At 38.4% G+C, this 15,441-nt stretch overlaps 1 protein-coding gene across 1 annotated transcript in view; it reads right to left on the reverse strand.

Annotated features, from left to right (window-relative positions):
* LOC150085533 (gamma-aminobutyric acid receptor alpha-like) overlaps positions 1-15,441 on the reverse strand; it is a 58,179-nt gene that overhangs the window by 20,104 nt on the left and 22,634 nt on the right. The window contains exon 6 of the mRNA XM_090374592.1: positions 8,343-8,477. Within this exon, the coding sequence (XP_090230718.1) occupies positions 8,343-8,477 (135 nt within the window). The remainder of the gene's footprint in view (positions 1-8,342; positions 8,478-15,441) is intronic.

A 15,441-nucleotide genomic window follows, 5' to 3' on the forward strand; every position in this document is an offset into this window, starting at 1 on the left:
ACCAGTTACAGTATCGCCTTCCAGTATCTAGGGTTCTGTACGTCTATCCAAGGTAACGCCTCCCCAGACGAGAACATCTTGACCACCATATCGAACCCTTTCAGTGATGTTTGCAGGGTGATATCGTGTGCCAACCTCTCGCCAGATTAGCTGACGTCCAGAATCGCTGCTGAGACTGAATCTACTCTCGTCAGTAAAGAGTACCTTAAGTAAAGATTTTGTGGTTGTAACCTTTAGAAATAGTGTTAGTCCTTAAGTTTTGCACACCATGTAGTATTTTTAAAATCGCATCCTTTCTACAGCAGTTTGGCCTGACGATAAATCCCGAGAAGACCAAGATAATGACATTCTGTCTTGGGTGTAATCTTCTACCCGAAACTCCGTTTCAGTATGCAGCTAGATAAACTCGCCTCACTGTCTTGAAGTCTTCGTTGGATAACAAAACAAAATCTGTTGCACATTAAAGATCCCAAAATAATCAGAAAAGATACATTAGAACGATTATCTACCCACCATACTGTACGCATCGGAATTCTGGGCCTGATCCACCCAAACGACTAAAAACCCACTCATTGCATCTGGATATTGGGTACTCAAATGAGCCATTTGGAAATACAATCTGCCGCCATTAGCTAGAACTACAGCATTAGCAAATGCAATGGGGCTCCCCGTCTCTCCGAGCTTATTGATTCCTGGAGGTTAGTCATCACAGTGAAAATGGTTGCGGGACTTATCTCCGAGCCATCCATTTGGGAATTCATGCTGCTGGAGAATCCCTATCTCTACCTTGCGGACTACTCCTAGACTGGCCGCCCAGAATTCGAGACTCTTCCTGACACCGATTCCTCCTTTTTCAGATGCTCTCCAATGTCTACAGACTTGATGCTGATCTCAACAAATTCGCATGTGATAAAAGATATAGAAAATTGCAACCGACCCGTCACTTTCCATGACGGATCGGTTGCAATATTAAGTTCTCTGTAACCATCTTTTCTTAAGTTGCAATGAAGATTTACAGTAATACTGTAAATCTTCTCTCTCTCTCTCTCTCTCTCTCTCTCTCTCTCTCTCTCTCTCTCTCTCTCTCTCTCTCTCTCTCTCTCTCTCACTTTGAGCTTTCTTGAAACCGTTCTCAACAATACTTTGGAAGCATTTTGAATTGTACATTTTGGACTCTATTGAAGAGCAAGGTGCCATTTTTGCAACAGGACTTTGCTTAACAACAGTTACACCACTGATTACAAACTCACATCTTTAACTCAAGTTTAGTGCTATTTTAAATCAAATAAATAATATTTGTTGCTTCTTAATTCTTTATGCAAATAAAACACTTACATTTTTTACAATAAGACAAACAACTCTCAAAATTGCAGGTAGCAATCAAAAAGAAGATCCCAGCAGTCACTGAACATGCACTTAACAACAAATTTACAACCTTCGGTGAGTATAAAAATGTCACACTTCTTCTGCACATATTTGTATTTTTTAAAAAAATGTGTTCTTGATTCCCTAAACATACATTCAAAAAGAAAACTTAAACTTTTCCAACCAGTTCCGGCTGTGATAACTGATGAAATTATGGAATGATATTCGAAGTTAAAAAAAAAAACTGAAAGAATTCGCTGAAGTTTTCTTAAGATGCAAATGCTGTTGTGAAAGCTCCAACGACAAAGATGAAAATTAAGCGATGTACCTCTTGGAGCTATAAATATTATTAGAAACGTGAATAAGTTAGGTTACGCGGTAAAATATTGCGTGTACACATGCCATCCCACTTTTCTAAGTGTTGGTGTTCAATCCTATAGGGACATTGAAATGGAAAACTTCGATATCTGTTGCTTTCTTGAGTCAGTTTCTAAGGACTTCTCTTTACACTGGCACAACCTGAGGCAGTAAAGGGAGCGACATTTCGCTGCTCTGGCAGATCACATTTCAAACAAATACTCCGGAGGAAGCACGTTCGCTTATCGAAATGACTGAGGTGTGCACAAAGACTCTGGACAGTGGGAGAGTTTGATGTTCAAACGCCATTTTAGATGTTTTCATTTCTAACTTGTTGTTAGATTCGTTTGCTTATGACTTCGCTAATTTGATTAGAATACAATTGCCGATATATAAAATGCAGTTTCCGGTCTAGAAGAAATTAATTGAGGAATATGAGGAAGTTTTTATCAGAAATACTCCTCTTGAACAAGCAGTTTAAATACCGATGGTTATGCACAAAAGTTTACGCGTGCAGTTCCTCAATTGTGGGATGGAAGTTCTATTAGAAGAACTGCAGCCAAAGCTCTCAGTTTAAATCATTTCGCAGCAGTCTCCCTCTCTCTCTCTCTCCTGTGAGTAAATATAAAAGAGAATATGAATTCACATAAAAAGGTGGCAAGAGATAATTGAAAACAGAAAATATTGATACGTACTGCCATCAACCTGACATGAAATATATAACTTCTTCTTTTCATTATTAAACTCATGCAGTGAATTCAATAGAGGTGTAGATAAAGCTTTAAAAAGAGACTAACTTGCTGTGATAATAGGAAGTTTAAAACGAGTTTCTGTAAGTTTGGCTTTGGGAGCGATAAGAGAGAAAGAAACCGAGTGGCCTTTAGCATTTAGAATTTTTGTTTCCTTCGTCTTATACCATTCTTTTCTTTTCTTTCGGATAAAGGAAAAAACTTCATACAAAATTTTCATTTCAGTGTTTTCCAGTTAGCTAAAGACGTAAACAATGAACGGATAAGTTTCTTATAGTCCAGAGTGTGAAAACACTTTGGTGTGGGGGATGGCAGTAGAAAAAAGTGCAGAAACCTTTGATAATTTTTTTTTTCTTCAAAACTGTTCTGTCTACCGAAGTAACGAATAAGTAAACTGAGAAGACGTATTGTATTTTTCTTATTGTGTTATAGAAGGACGAACAATGGTATGAAATTCCGAAACTCCATTTCTTCCCAATGCAATTTCTTTGTTCATAACGTGGTCCCATTCACCTGAATTTCATGGTTTTAGTGCATTCAAGATGAGCAGAACTGTGAACAAAATATTTAATATAAATATACCTCAAAACAGTATATATAACTGATGAATAGTTTCGATTCTCTTGATATCCTTCTACCCTGTGACATACGAAACACATATAAATTATATTATAAACGTTCAGATATATTAATCGATGATATTAGGCTAAACATCAATAGAAATCTTTTTCGTAAAAAGATGTTTACTGCAATTTTTACCTGAAAGTAAAACTGATACAATCGCGTCCCATTTTCATTCGGTTCCAGCGCTAATCATTTTGACAACTCTTCTGTTATCGTGTCCCCACGGCAATTATAAATGCTGTCCTTCCACAATGTATGAAAAAAGACTGGACTCGAATTCTGTGTTAATAGATTGATCTTTTAAGAGCTTCACACCTTGGCCGAGTTAATCGATTTTACGGGAAGTTCCATGGTTTGTTCCCAAAAACTTGAGTTTTCGTTCAGCAAAACAGAAAAACCAACCAAAGAATGCACGCAGTTGACATATACTAGCACTTCATGATCCTGGTTCTCTAGGAGAATTTTATTTAAAAAAATCCTTTTGCCAATCTATTCAATCTACATTCCATTCAAAATCCATCTTAAATTACTTCCTTATTTCAAGAGAAATAACAGGAAAACTGTAACCAATTACACTATGTAACGCCTTATAATCTTGACAATATCTCTCCAATCGCTTTTGTTCTCAATCTGTGTTGTATAGTTAAGTCCCATTTTTTGGTAGAACCTTTTCTGAATACAAAAGGTGTTTTTAACTGGCGTGTTCTTAAACAGGAATATAAATATTTACAATCCAATTATTGTCCTTACCATAACTCTTTCTAAATTAAGGAGTAATAATCACAGCTGCGGAAAGGGCCGAGAAATAAGGATGACCACCAGAACACCATTTTGAGCACACATCATCTTGAAACTCTAACTTTAAAAATATTAGATGCACGCCCTTCACAGCAAATACTTTTCTGAACAGTCGGTAAGTGCAAAAGGCAAAACTTTGATGGAAGTTTTCCAAATATTTTCAAATATCTGTACATGTATCGTAATGATACATACAAAGATGTTTGAAAATGCATGGTCCTACTCGTAATTCTCGAAAAGAAAGAGAAACACTGGAAGAAAACGTTATCCAGAGTCTCGTACTTATGTTTGCTGTTTTAAATTTTGAAAGAATACAGCCAAAGAATCTATGGCCCCTTAGATCGTCAACGAATATCAATTTCTTTTCTTCTAACCTCTGAACGTCTTTTCTTGGCCTTAACATAGCATATCTCCTCAATTAAGAATCAAACCAATACATCGAATACATCAAATTTATTTCAGAATTAATTAACTGAGAAACCGTATAGTGAGAGTCGTATGGTGTATTGTAACAATTCTTAATTCTACAGGGAATTCTTAATTTGCAGTTCCCATATAACGTCGTTAAGAACTTATACTACACTGTGTTTTCATGAATATTTGATATAATAGGCATTCTGGCATGCAAATTCCGAGTATTCAATAGAGATCAATCTACCACCTTATAGAGCCGCACATTATGCAAATTATTCATGCCTATAAAAACACGAGTTACGACCACGTCACTTCATTCCCATTTTTTGGCTTTCTCAGTGGGATAGACACACCTCCAATACTCAGGATGGCGGGTCATCGTTGTTTAGATGATTCTTTGAGATGATGGGCCGTTGGATAACTTGAAGCTGGGCAGTCGTAGCGGAGGTGGCACGTTGGCTTGTTTGTTTGTTTGTTTGTTATTAGATTTTTAGGAGCTTTAGCAACTAAGGCCATATTGCTCCGGGAATATGCGGTGGTCATTCCCTTGACATTTCCGCATCCTCTGTATTTGGTGGTGACGGGCTCGAACCCCGGTCTAATCAAGAAGCGTGTGCTACGCACTGCTGCTCCTTCCCACCTGGCTACGGAGGCACCCACGTTGGCTTAATGAGTCATGCAGTGTCATCTCGGCACTATGGAAGCAGTTTCGCTAGACAGGAACCATTACAGGAAGAGCTGGCCAAGGTCGCCCGAGGAATATGTCAACAAGAACACACCGCGATCTGGCTCTAACAGCAAGATTCAATCCTGCTGACACAGGTGAAAATATTTCCAACTGGACTGTGTTAAGAATGCTCCGTTCAAGTGGACTCTATGAAAGGAAGCCAGTGGTTTGTATCCCATTAACCCCAAACCATCACAGAGCTAGTCGAAACTGGTGCCATGACCATTTGACTTGAAGCCCTGATAAATGGGGTACAGTTCTGTTCTCAGAGTCCCATTTTAGCCTACAAGCAGAATCTAGGTTATTTCATCTGGAGACAACGAGGAATGCGGTACCATCACCCCAACGTCATAGAAAAGGATACTTACGATGGGGGAGGGCGGAATAATGATCAACAGCCGCACTCCTCTTCATGTTTTTGTAGGGATACTGTAACTGCTGAGAGATACCGAAAACATGTTCTGGAACCTTATGTGCTACTTTTAGGGGTTAGGTTGGCCCAGATTTCCTTTTCATGCACACAGAGATAAATTGGTGGAAAAATATCTTCAAACTGAAGATATCCAACGACTGCCATGGCCAGCACTATCATCGGACTTAAATCCGATCGAACATGAGTGGAACGCACTTGCGCGTCACATTGAACACCGACAGCTACTGGGTGAGCTAAGGTCGGAGCTGGTGGAAGAATGGGATTTGTTGCCACAAAATCTTATAGACACTCATATGTCCGGCATGGTTCGCCGCTGTCAGTACTGTTTAGACGGAGGGGATGATATGCGGTAGTGATGTCATGTGACCATATTTTCGAGCATCTTATATCGACTTCTGTAATGCGACCTTTCTTGGTATTTCTTGTACTTACCTTTAAATGTCTCTTATACCTGACCGAAGTTTCGCGCTGTCTCCTCATTTCGTGGTTATTCTATGGTACATTACCATAACAAATTTGGTCTCGCTTCATTGAAAGCTGCACGAGTTACACCACGTTTTCTATGCGTTCTGTTAATTATGTCGAGCAGTGTGCATCTAACACCCCTGTAGATTCTTTAGTATCCTTTGAAGTTAACATTTCTCTACTGCAACCGGAATAATTTTCATTCAGAAGAGTTGTCAACGTGTGTAAATTCACGCGATTTTGGAAATGTTCTAAAACCCATTGGCTGTGTGCAAGTCGGTTCCTTTAGATTAAGCAATGAACCCCATATTACTGGCTCTTCAGTCTATTTCTTACCTCAAGCAAAAATCTTAAGTTTCTGCCTTGCATTTTTTCCAACCGTTATTTCTATGGGCATGGTTCTTTCAAACTGAGCCCTTCGTGGGTATCACGATTAGTATAATCACTATCCTCCACATCACGGGTGGAAAAAACCTGAGTTCGAATCTCGTCAATGATGTGAGGAATTTTTATGGGCCTTTTTCACAACGTGGCAGAATTAGTCGGTCTCGGGAGAGGGAAGCATGATTTTTTCTTCCATCAAACAGCAAATTGACCACAGAACACATGCAAATAAGAGACATTATATACAGGGCAATATGGCCTAAGTTACCGATGCGCCTAAAACTCTACAACAACAACAAAACTAATTCACCTCTTTCTCCTAAATCATTTTTAAAGCTTCCACGTTGATGAACGTCAGTTGACCTGCATCCATTAACTGTGCAACTACAAACGCGCCAAAATGCCTTTACTCCATACATTCATCACTTCCGTTTCTATCCTTTTGAACAACTCCACATGTTTTCTCCCATCTTCTGAGAATTCAAACCGTATGTTAGTTAGGTCCTTCTATCTTCTCTAAGCTTTCGTCCACCGCACTAAGAGTAATATAAATGCTGTAACCTTTCTTTACGATTACCTTAAACAAGGTAATCGTAAAGAAAGGATATATTTGGGGAAGGATGTCACGTGGTTTCTATCCATACGGTAAATTATGCACTATATATAATAATATAAATTGATTATATCTTAGTTTTTTTCTTGGTTATAGTTTCTAAATTTCTTGGCATGCATCACATTATCATATAACGTAATCTATAATTAAAATTAGAAAAAAAAATTGTTCCTAATTAATTGCCTGTGAATTTGATTTTACATAGTTGTTAATAGTTCTTCTATTCCTCCTGCACACACAAAACAATTATGCGCTGATGATGGGGTTCAATAAGAATCCTGAAACGTCACCTGCTAACAACTTAGTGTATAAATTGAGCTTGCATTCCATATTAATTTAATAAATCCTATTTTTTAAATAATTTCACGTGGTATAATAGTGACATTTATCATTATTATATATTATTATATAAAGTACATAATTTACCGATATGATGAAGACATAGTGTTCAGTTTCGTTCTTTTTGTAAATTTCCTAATAACTGCTTCTATTTTGTAAGCATCACTATATGCTGACAAGAATATTAAAGCTTCACGTTGTGATCCTAGTTATAATAAAGTGTCATTATCATAAGGAAACCATTCAGAAAGAAACTCAGATAAAAATATTCATTAACAACATACATTTCCATTTTATTTATTTATTTTCATCGTTTAACTTTCTTCCATGAATCTCCTTTCCAAATAAATGTGACCAATCATGAATACTCATCATTTAGGCTAACAGAATATAAGGATTTATTAAATGTATGATAAATCTGTTGACAAGGAAAACGAAATATGCTGATATGAAAATGAGAGGTCATTTTTCCGCAGGATTCGCTGGATTAATGAAGTTCAACACAATAAATAACACCATGAATTAAATTAATATGAATAAACATAATAGGGATATCTGTGGATTTAATTTAATCAGATGATTTACAAGTATTACCTGAAACTGCATAAAAACTGAATAACACAGTGATTCGACAGATATTGTCTTCAAAGAACCACAATAATTATTGTGGAACACTCTATAAATATTCCTTTTATTCATTGGGAAGAACGTAATTCAACGTACCTAATTTCCTTGAGTTAAATTAAAAACGTATTGCCGATTTAATTCCATAAAGATAATTTTTATCGATTATTTGAATAAACTTCTGGTTTATTCTAAAATAATAAATAAATAATAAATGGGAAAAATAATAAATAATTTCTTCAGTCTGGAATATTATCATATTTAAAAATTTAAAATTCAAGAATAACTTAATTTCAAATATTTAAATTCGGAATAAATAAAGTAATTGTGTAAAAATATGTTCGAAACGCTAAGGACCTGCTGTTTTTCTCTTTACACTACTCTGTCTATTCCTCTGAATTCAAATGGCTTTTAAAAACTAGTTGTTTACAGAAGTAAACATTTACTTACCTTTTCTGAGGTTCTCAGTAGAGTTGGCAGTGGGAGTCGCTGTAAGATCAAACTGAGACATTTTCATGTCCGATGCTATCACTACTCGACGAGCAGGATTCCAAATGTATCGCACATCCCTCATCGAATAGCCAACTAAAAATAAAATTAAAAACGTAACAGACGTCATTGATTAATGGACTAATGCTCAGTGTAACTTAACAACAAAAAAATACAGTATCTTAAAATCAATATAAGGTGGTGGGGACTTGGTGTAAAACATTTCATACACATTGTTCAGTGGTACGGATATAAAGAAAAACTGGAATTGAAAATAAAATACCACAGTATACTCTCCGCCTTTACATGTCGCAGAAGTATGGGCATCTGCTGCCCCTAGCACAATTCCACCACTTTTTTCTACTGAATTTTGGCTCTTAAAATGGGCCATAAACGAATATAAACTTCCTCCACAGCTAAGGACGACTGAAATGGCAGTCTGATAAAACTTCACAGGCTTCTCATGCTGATTACGATGAAACGCCTTACTACGACTGTCAAAATGATCACTGGAAGATTTTGACACTATCATTCTGGGTCCTGTGCTCTTGGAGGATCCCTCAGCCTTCCCTCAGAGCGACTCACTCTGTGCCCACATCTCAGCCATCTCCATCTATCCTACAGGTTTCTGCCTTTTCAGCTACTCTCATGTGCCCAGTCTTTGGATGCTGACCTTAATAAGTTTGCTTGTGACAGGGAATACGGAGGCCACATCCTTAAATTGTACTTCCCTGTCTCTGATCCTTCTCCTTAATGCCAGAAGCCAGCATTACCATATGACATGAAGATGGCTTACTAACTCTTCAATTTTCCATCTATATATTCTTTGTACATTGTGGTGTATATAAGTGTATTATACGTTGAGTTTTGAGCTGTATTCCTTTTTATTCGTCCACATATGTATGTTCATATGTTTAATTTATCAATGTTCTTCTCTTACATATTGTACTATTACTGTTAACCCCTCGCCTTGTGGGCATGAAGGGCAATATATCAAATTGTATTATTATTATTATTGTAATAAAGATTTCTAAATATTAGATTAAAATCAAATATTATTATTTATTATATCTTTAGTATCCCTCATGCCCCCTTGTTTAAAAATCGAAAATGTGGGTGGATGAATCGTTAAAATGCATCATTTTTGAAAATATCATATTATCAATAGTTTTAAGCAAATTTCTTACTGTGTTTCGTTATCCGCATCATTAAATAATATTTTGTATTGTTAAATAAATATATATATATATAACTTTTATTTAAACATGAACAATAAATACCTTTTCTAAATATAACAATATATTTAAATTCTATGTATAATTAAGATAAAATAAAGAAATTTTAGAGAGAAACATTGCCAATGATGGCGAAAGACCGGCACTATTTCATTCGCTGTTAAGATGATCGACAAATTCGAGTCTCTGATGGTGGTGTTCGAGCAGAATTCTGCTCTGCAATTTTTTCCCTGGGCTCTACTTGATAGGATGTGTGCAGATCTGTCAACAGGAGGCACAGCGTCCCTGCTTCTTGTGTCTTTCAAGTAAAAGTTATAAATGATGGCCTTCGCGGCAATGAATAAGAAGTTGCACGTGGTGTGTGCATTGTCTGTTCAGAGTGAAGCAATGAAAATGTACAGTAATATAGTGGTTCTCCCGAGTGTGAGTTTGGTTTCGGACAAGCCTTGCAGCATCCAATGTTACTCGATCAGTTGGTTGTTCACAGAATGGGCCAAGTAATAATGTTCCAGGATACCTGGAGTGGCGCAGAAGAGGCAATAGTTGGAGCCATGCAATCCGAACCTCTGTAGCTTGACTGGGGTAGGATGTTGTGGCACAGTCTGCACTAGATGTCTACATCCGATTTTAAACATTTCACCCTATACGGAAGGTTCCACTGAAAGTTAGATGGATTGTGGTGGGTGGATGAGGGCACAGGAAGAGTTGGCAAGGGAGACGACGTCAACATCGCTACTGGCGTGACAAAGTTAGCTGATATACTTTATTGGAGGGTGTAGGCGACAGAGATACCGAGGCTTCTGGTGATGTGCTGTGATAACAAAGATTGGTGCAGCTGAGAATCCAGTTACATTTTCAATCCCTTTTGCTGTAGTAATGTCTGGAAACGCTTGTGCGATTGCTAATTTTAGAAATTTGTGTTGCTGCTTTGAATTTATGGTTTTAATGGGTAAGTCTTCTGATCATTTCCATTCAAGGCGTGGTGTCAGGAAGTCGCCTATGGTTCTTCCTACCCAGTTCTACGTAGAAAAACTGAGATGCGATCAGTTGCAGTGTCCATTATACTTTTATTACATGGCAGGAAGTGATATTCCCTCGAAGGTGTGATGAAGATTTAGCTTCTTCCAGTGGTGCAGTGCATCTTTATAGAAGGAAAGTAGTTTGAATGGTGATGTATCCATTCTTAAGATCGTTCATAGAATTAGTCCGATAGTGGCTGTTGCTAGTAGTTTATCCTTAGTGACAATATGAGTGCTTCATTTACAGTGTCTTTATTTTATTATTTTTTATTAACAACAAGATACACAACAGGTAACCATTAACAGTGTATCTGAGAGCAGAACAATGAACACAATTGATAACAATAATATGAAATCCAACAGGAAGATAAACATTGATATAGATTTAAAAATTAAAATCATATGTACAAAAGAGGATTGCTTTAAGTTAAGTTACCGGTAAAACAAATAATAAATTAATTAGTTAAAGAATAAAAAAATAATTAAAAAACAAATAATAATAAACTACATAAACAAATGAGAGCTAGTCACTTTGCAGTTTAAGAGAAGAGGCAAACTTATGGATGGAGTTCATCAGTGATTGAGAGTTGTCAAAGAAGTCAATGAGAGAGTCATTTGCTGATTCTGTTCAGTGGACTGAACTTCATAAAGTCCGTGGTGGCAGAGTCAAGGCGAAACAGGGTAAGGTTCCTGACTTGTCTACAAGGAGCATTGAAGTTTATTTTACTCAGGATATCAGATGCTTCGTAAATTCCAGTGATTACTTTGGCTAGAAGGGTGATGTCAACAATAACTCTTCTAGTGCGCAGAGGCCTCAGGTGAAAGAAATCACACAGATTCATAGTACACTTTGTGATAAAATAGAGGATTACGGAACGTAAGGTAACGAACAAAATTTCTTTTGGACTGCTTCAATTTTCTTAATTAAAGTTTTCGTGTGAGGATTCCAGATGGACGAGCTGAATTCAAGGATTGGAAGAACTATAGTTTTATAAAGGATGACAGCATATCTGGAGTTTTTGAACTTGTAGGTGATCCGTTTGATAAATCCCAGTGTTTTGAATGTTTTGCTGGTGATTTTAAGGACATAAAGAAAGATGATCCGGATAACTGTGATTTTGCATTGCTTAAGACAGATATGTAGTTGTTGTTGTTGGGTTTTTAGGATCATCAGCAACTAAGGCCATGTTGTTCCATGTATATTGCCTGTAAATTGCATGTGTTCTGAGGTTGATTTTCTGTTTGCTGGACGAAAAACCCGAATCTCTGGGAGAAAATACCATGCTACCCTCGCCTGAGATCGACTAACTCAGCCACGTTGTGAAAATAACCCATAAAAATTGCCTCCCGTCATCGACGGGATTCGAACTCAGGTCTTTTCCATCCGGTGTGAGGAAAACTGCGATCTTACCAACTGTGCTACCCACGAGAGCATAGATAGATAGATAGATATACACCGATGAGCCAAAACATTATGACCACCTACCTAATATGATGTTTGTCCTCCACGTGCAGCCAAAACAGCTCGTACCCGGAGAGGTATGGACGCTACAAGATTTCTAAATGTTTCTTATGGTATCTGGTACCAACACGTAACCAGCAGATCCTTCAACTACTGTAAGGTCCGTGGTTGAGACGCTGCAGATCGGAGTTGCTGTTTCAACACCAAACAACGTAGGAACAACACGACTGATATACACATGGGCTTATGTCTAGTGTATATTGACTAGCGGCACTGATGATCCCCCCCCCACTAACTGGCGCCTCCGTAGCGATGTGGGAAGGAGCAGCAGTGCGTAGCACACCTTGTTGATTAGACCGGGTTCGAGCCCGTCACCACCAAATACGGAGGATGCGGAAAGGTCAGGTAATGACCACCGTATATTCCCGGAGCAATATGGCCTTAGTTGCTAATGCTCCTAAAAACCAAAAATAACAAACAATAACAACCCCACTAACTTCGCGATTTTCCTCTGTGACCCGCATACCGCATGAACAAGACTTCCGGCAATACTGGAAGTCTTCTTCATGTTCCGCGAACCAGTCTTGAAAAATCCGGGCGGTGTAGCATGGCGCATTATCCCGCTGACAGACAGCACCGTCAGGGGGTGAAGACCGTTGCCATGAAAGGGTGTACCTGGTCAGCAATGATGTTTAGGTAGACATCAGAGTGCCCGGCACATGGATGACTGGACCCAGGGTATCCTAGCAGAAGATCGCCCAAAGCATGACACCTCCACCACCGGCTTGGTTTCGTCCCACGGTGCATCCAGGCGCCATCACTTCGCCAGTTAAATGATGCACACGTACCCGGCTGTCCACATGGTGCAATAGGAAACGTGATTCATGGGACCACATGACCTTCTTCCAATCACTCAAGGTCCAGTTTCGATGCTCGCATGCCCATTGTAGGCGCTATCGCCGGTAGACCGTGGTTAGCATGGACAGTCGGAGCGGCCAGCGGCTACGCAACTACATTGTCAGCAGACTTCGATGTACTGTGTGTTGTGACACATTACTCCCATCACCAGCCGTGCCGTTTCGGTTATGCTCTGACCCCCGTCGATGACGCGAGGAACTTTAATAGGCTTTTTTTCACTCCGTGGCTGAGTTAGTCGGTCTCAGGCGTAGATAGCAAGGTTTTTCCCCCCCAGAAACAGGGGTTTTTCGTCCAGCAAACAGACAAATCGACCATACAACACACGCAATTAACAGACACAGCACGGCAGATAAATTTAATTATTCGGGTGGCCTAAATATAATAATTTGGTAGTTTTGATATGCTCTGACCCAGTCGTCTGGCCATTACAATTTGTCCTTTGTGAAACTTGCTTAAGTCAGCTGCCTTTCCCATCTGAAGAACAAGAGTAACACTGATTAACGGAGTTCAATATCAGGTGTTTTTTATACCGTGTCTCCACCCGAGCACGCGCCGTAATTCACCTGCAGTTGCTTCGATTTGCATAATGACTCGCTGATCATAATGTTTTGGCTCATCTGTGTATATATATACACATATACACACACGGCGTTACAGACCACTCCATTCCTAACCCCTTGTGTAGGAATGGAATGTTCTGTGATGCCGGTGAATACGGTGAGCCTCAGCTAACCACCAAGTACAACATAGGAACAGCCAGACCAACATGCATATGGGCTTATGTCTAGTGTATATTGACTAGTGGCATCGATGATATCTCCCCCCCACACACACACACAAACTCGGCAATTTTCTTCTGTGACCCGCATACTGCACTCTGTAAGGCCCAGATCATATACGTTCGGGTCATGTTGGTATGTTGTTCATCTACCTGCTTAGCCTAGTAGAGGCTAAGAAATATGACACTCAGAGATGAGTCAAGTATATTTGATTTGGAAGGAAGGAATTTTCGATGATATTCACTACGGAAGTCACAGGAAATTTTGAAATGTTCATATATTCGCTTTATCTTTAGATAACTTTGAAATAGCGATATCTGAGCTAAAAGAGTAAGGGCGGAAGTTCCGGTCAAGGGCTTTAAAAGAAACCGAAAAGCGAGACTGCCATTTGGTCAAATTGTATAATGCCCATTTGCTTCACAGACCATATTATTATTTCTTTCAAACCTTCTAATTCCAAAATGAAGTTTGATCCTTTAAAAATTAGAAAAAAGTATTGCTGTCAATTTTATATATTTAATGGTAGTTCGCTCAACAACAGTTTTTCTCTCCATTCTTAAGTGCATTGAAATGTGGATACTGTAGTGGTTAAACCCTACAGAATTTGAAGAAGCCATAAACAATTCAATGTGTTGTTTTTTTTTTTTTTTTCATTTTTGATCAAGGATATGAGGGGTTAGTACATCGTTTATATAAACCGTTTGTATTCTATGGTCAGTTTGTAAGGTTAGTGGGATGAAACATTCCAAGTTGGAAAACCATACATCCCTCGCTTGAGATCGATTAACTCGGCCAGGTTAAAAATAGTCTATAAAAGTTCCTCCTGTCTCGGTAGGAGCCGAACCAAGGCGTTTCACACGTGGTGCGGAAGCACAGCGATCGTATCCCATTTGCTAGTCGCGCAGGAATTCTAAGTCAGCTTTAAATTATATCAGGATTCCCATACTTCTTTTCCATTCAAGAAGTACTGATGAGAGGCGAATGGGTTTTCTTCCATAATCCTTGCAAAAATGGGCTTTTCATAATCTTGCACGTGCATTACACTTTGTCGATTCACCAACGCAATTCGTTTTGCAATTAGGGCTTGGCTTCAATGATCCAACTAATCACCATATCGTTCGTTCGGCAGTGATAATCTGATTAGGATTCAACGGTTCAAAATGAATCATGCCGTTCGTATTTCACCATGAGCAAAGTATAACTTTTGTGGGTGCAAAACCCATGCGGAGTAGGTAATGAGATATCATTGGGATCTAACCACTGCCTTTTCCAATAAATATCAATAATAGCTCGAAGGTTTGCTTCGTTCATTCTTTGAGCAATTTTATAGCTGTAAGCTTGTGATCTGCTTCCACCAAAACAGAGAATTCGGTGGAGAAAAAAAACTAATAATTAGAAACTTACAGACGAATTCTGAATTATGAATTTGAATAAATATGTTTTTGAGACCTTAAAAGTGATATTAGGCCTACTATCTCTCCTTTTCGATCAATATATATTAATAACTTTGCAACGACGTCGAAGTTTAAGCAGAAAGGAAAGGAGCTTGATGGAACCAGCAGTTCTAAGCGTTATTCTTGCTCGATAAATCTTAATATACGAATATGATTGTTTTTTTTTTAGGAAATTCAAACTTTAGAAAACGGA

This window comes from Mastigoproctus giganteus, chromosome 5, assembly GCF_048544385.1.
Source record: "Mastigoproctus giganteus isolate SK-2022 chromosome 5, ASM4854438v1, whole genome shotgun sequence".
In the NCBI taxonomy this organism is placed as follows: Eukaryota; Metazoa; Arthropoda; class Arachnida; order Uropygi; family Thelyphonidae; genus Mastigoproctus; species Mastigoproctus giganteus.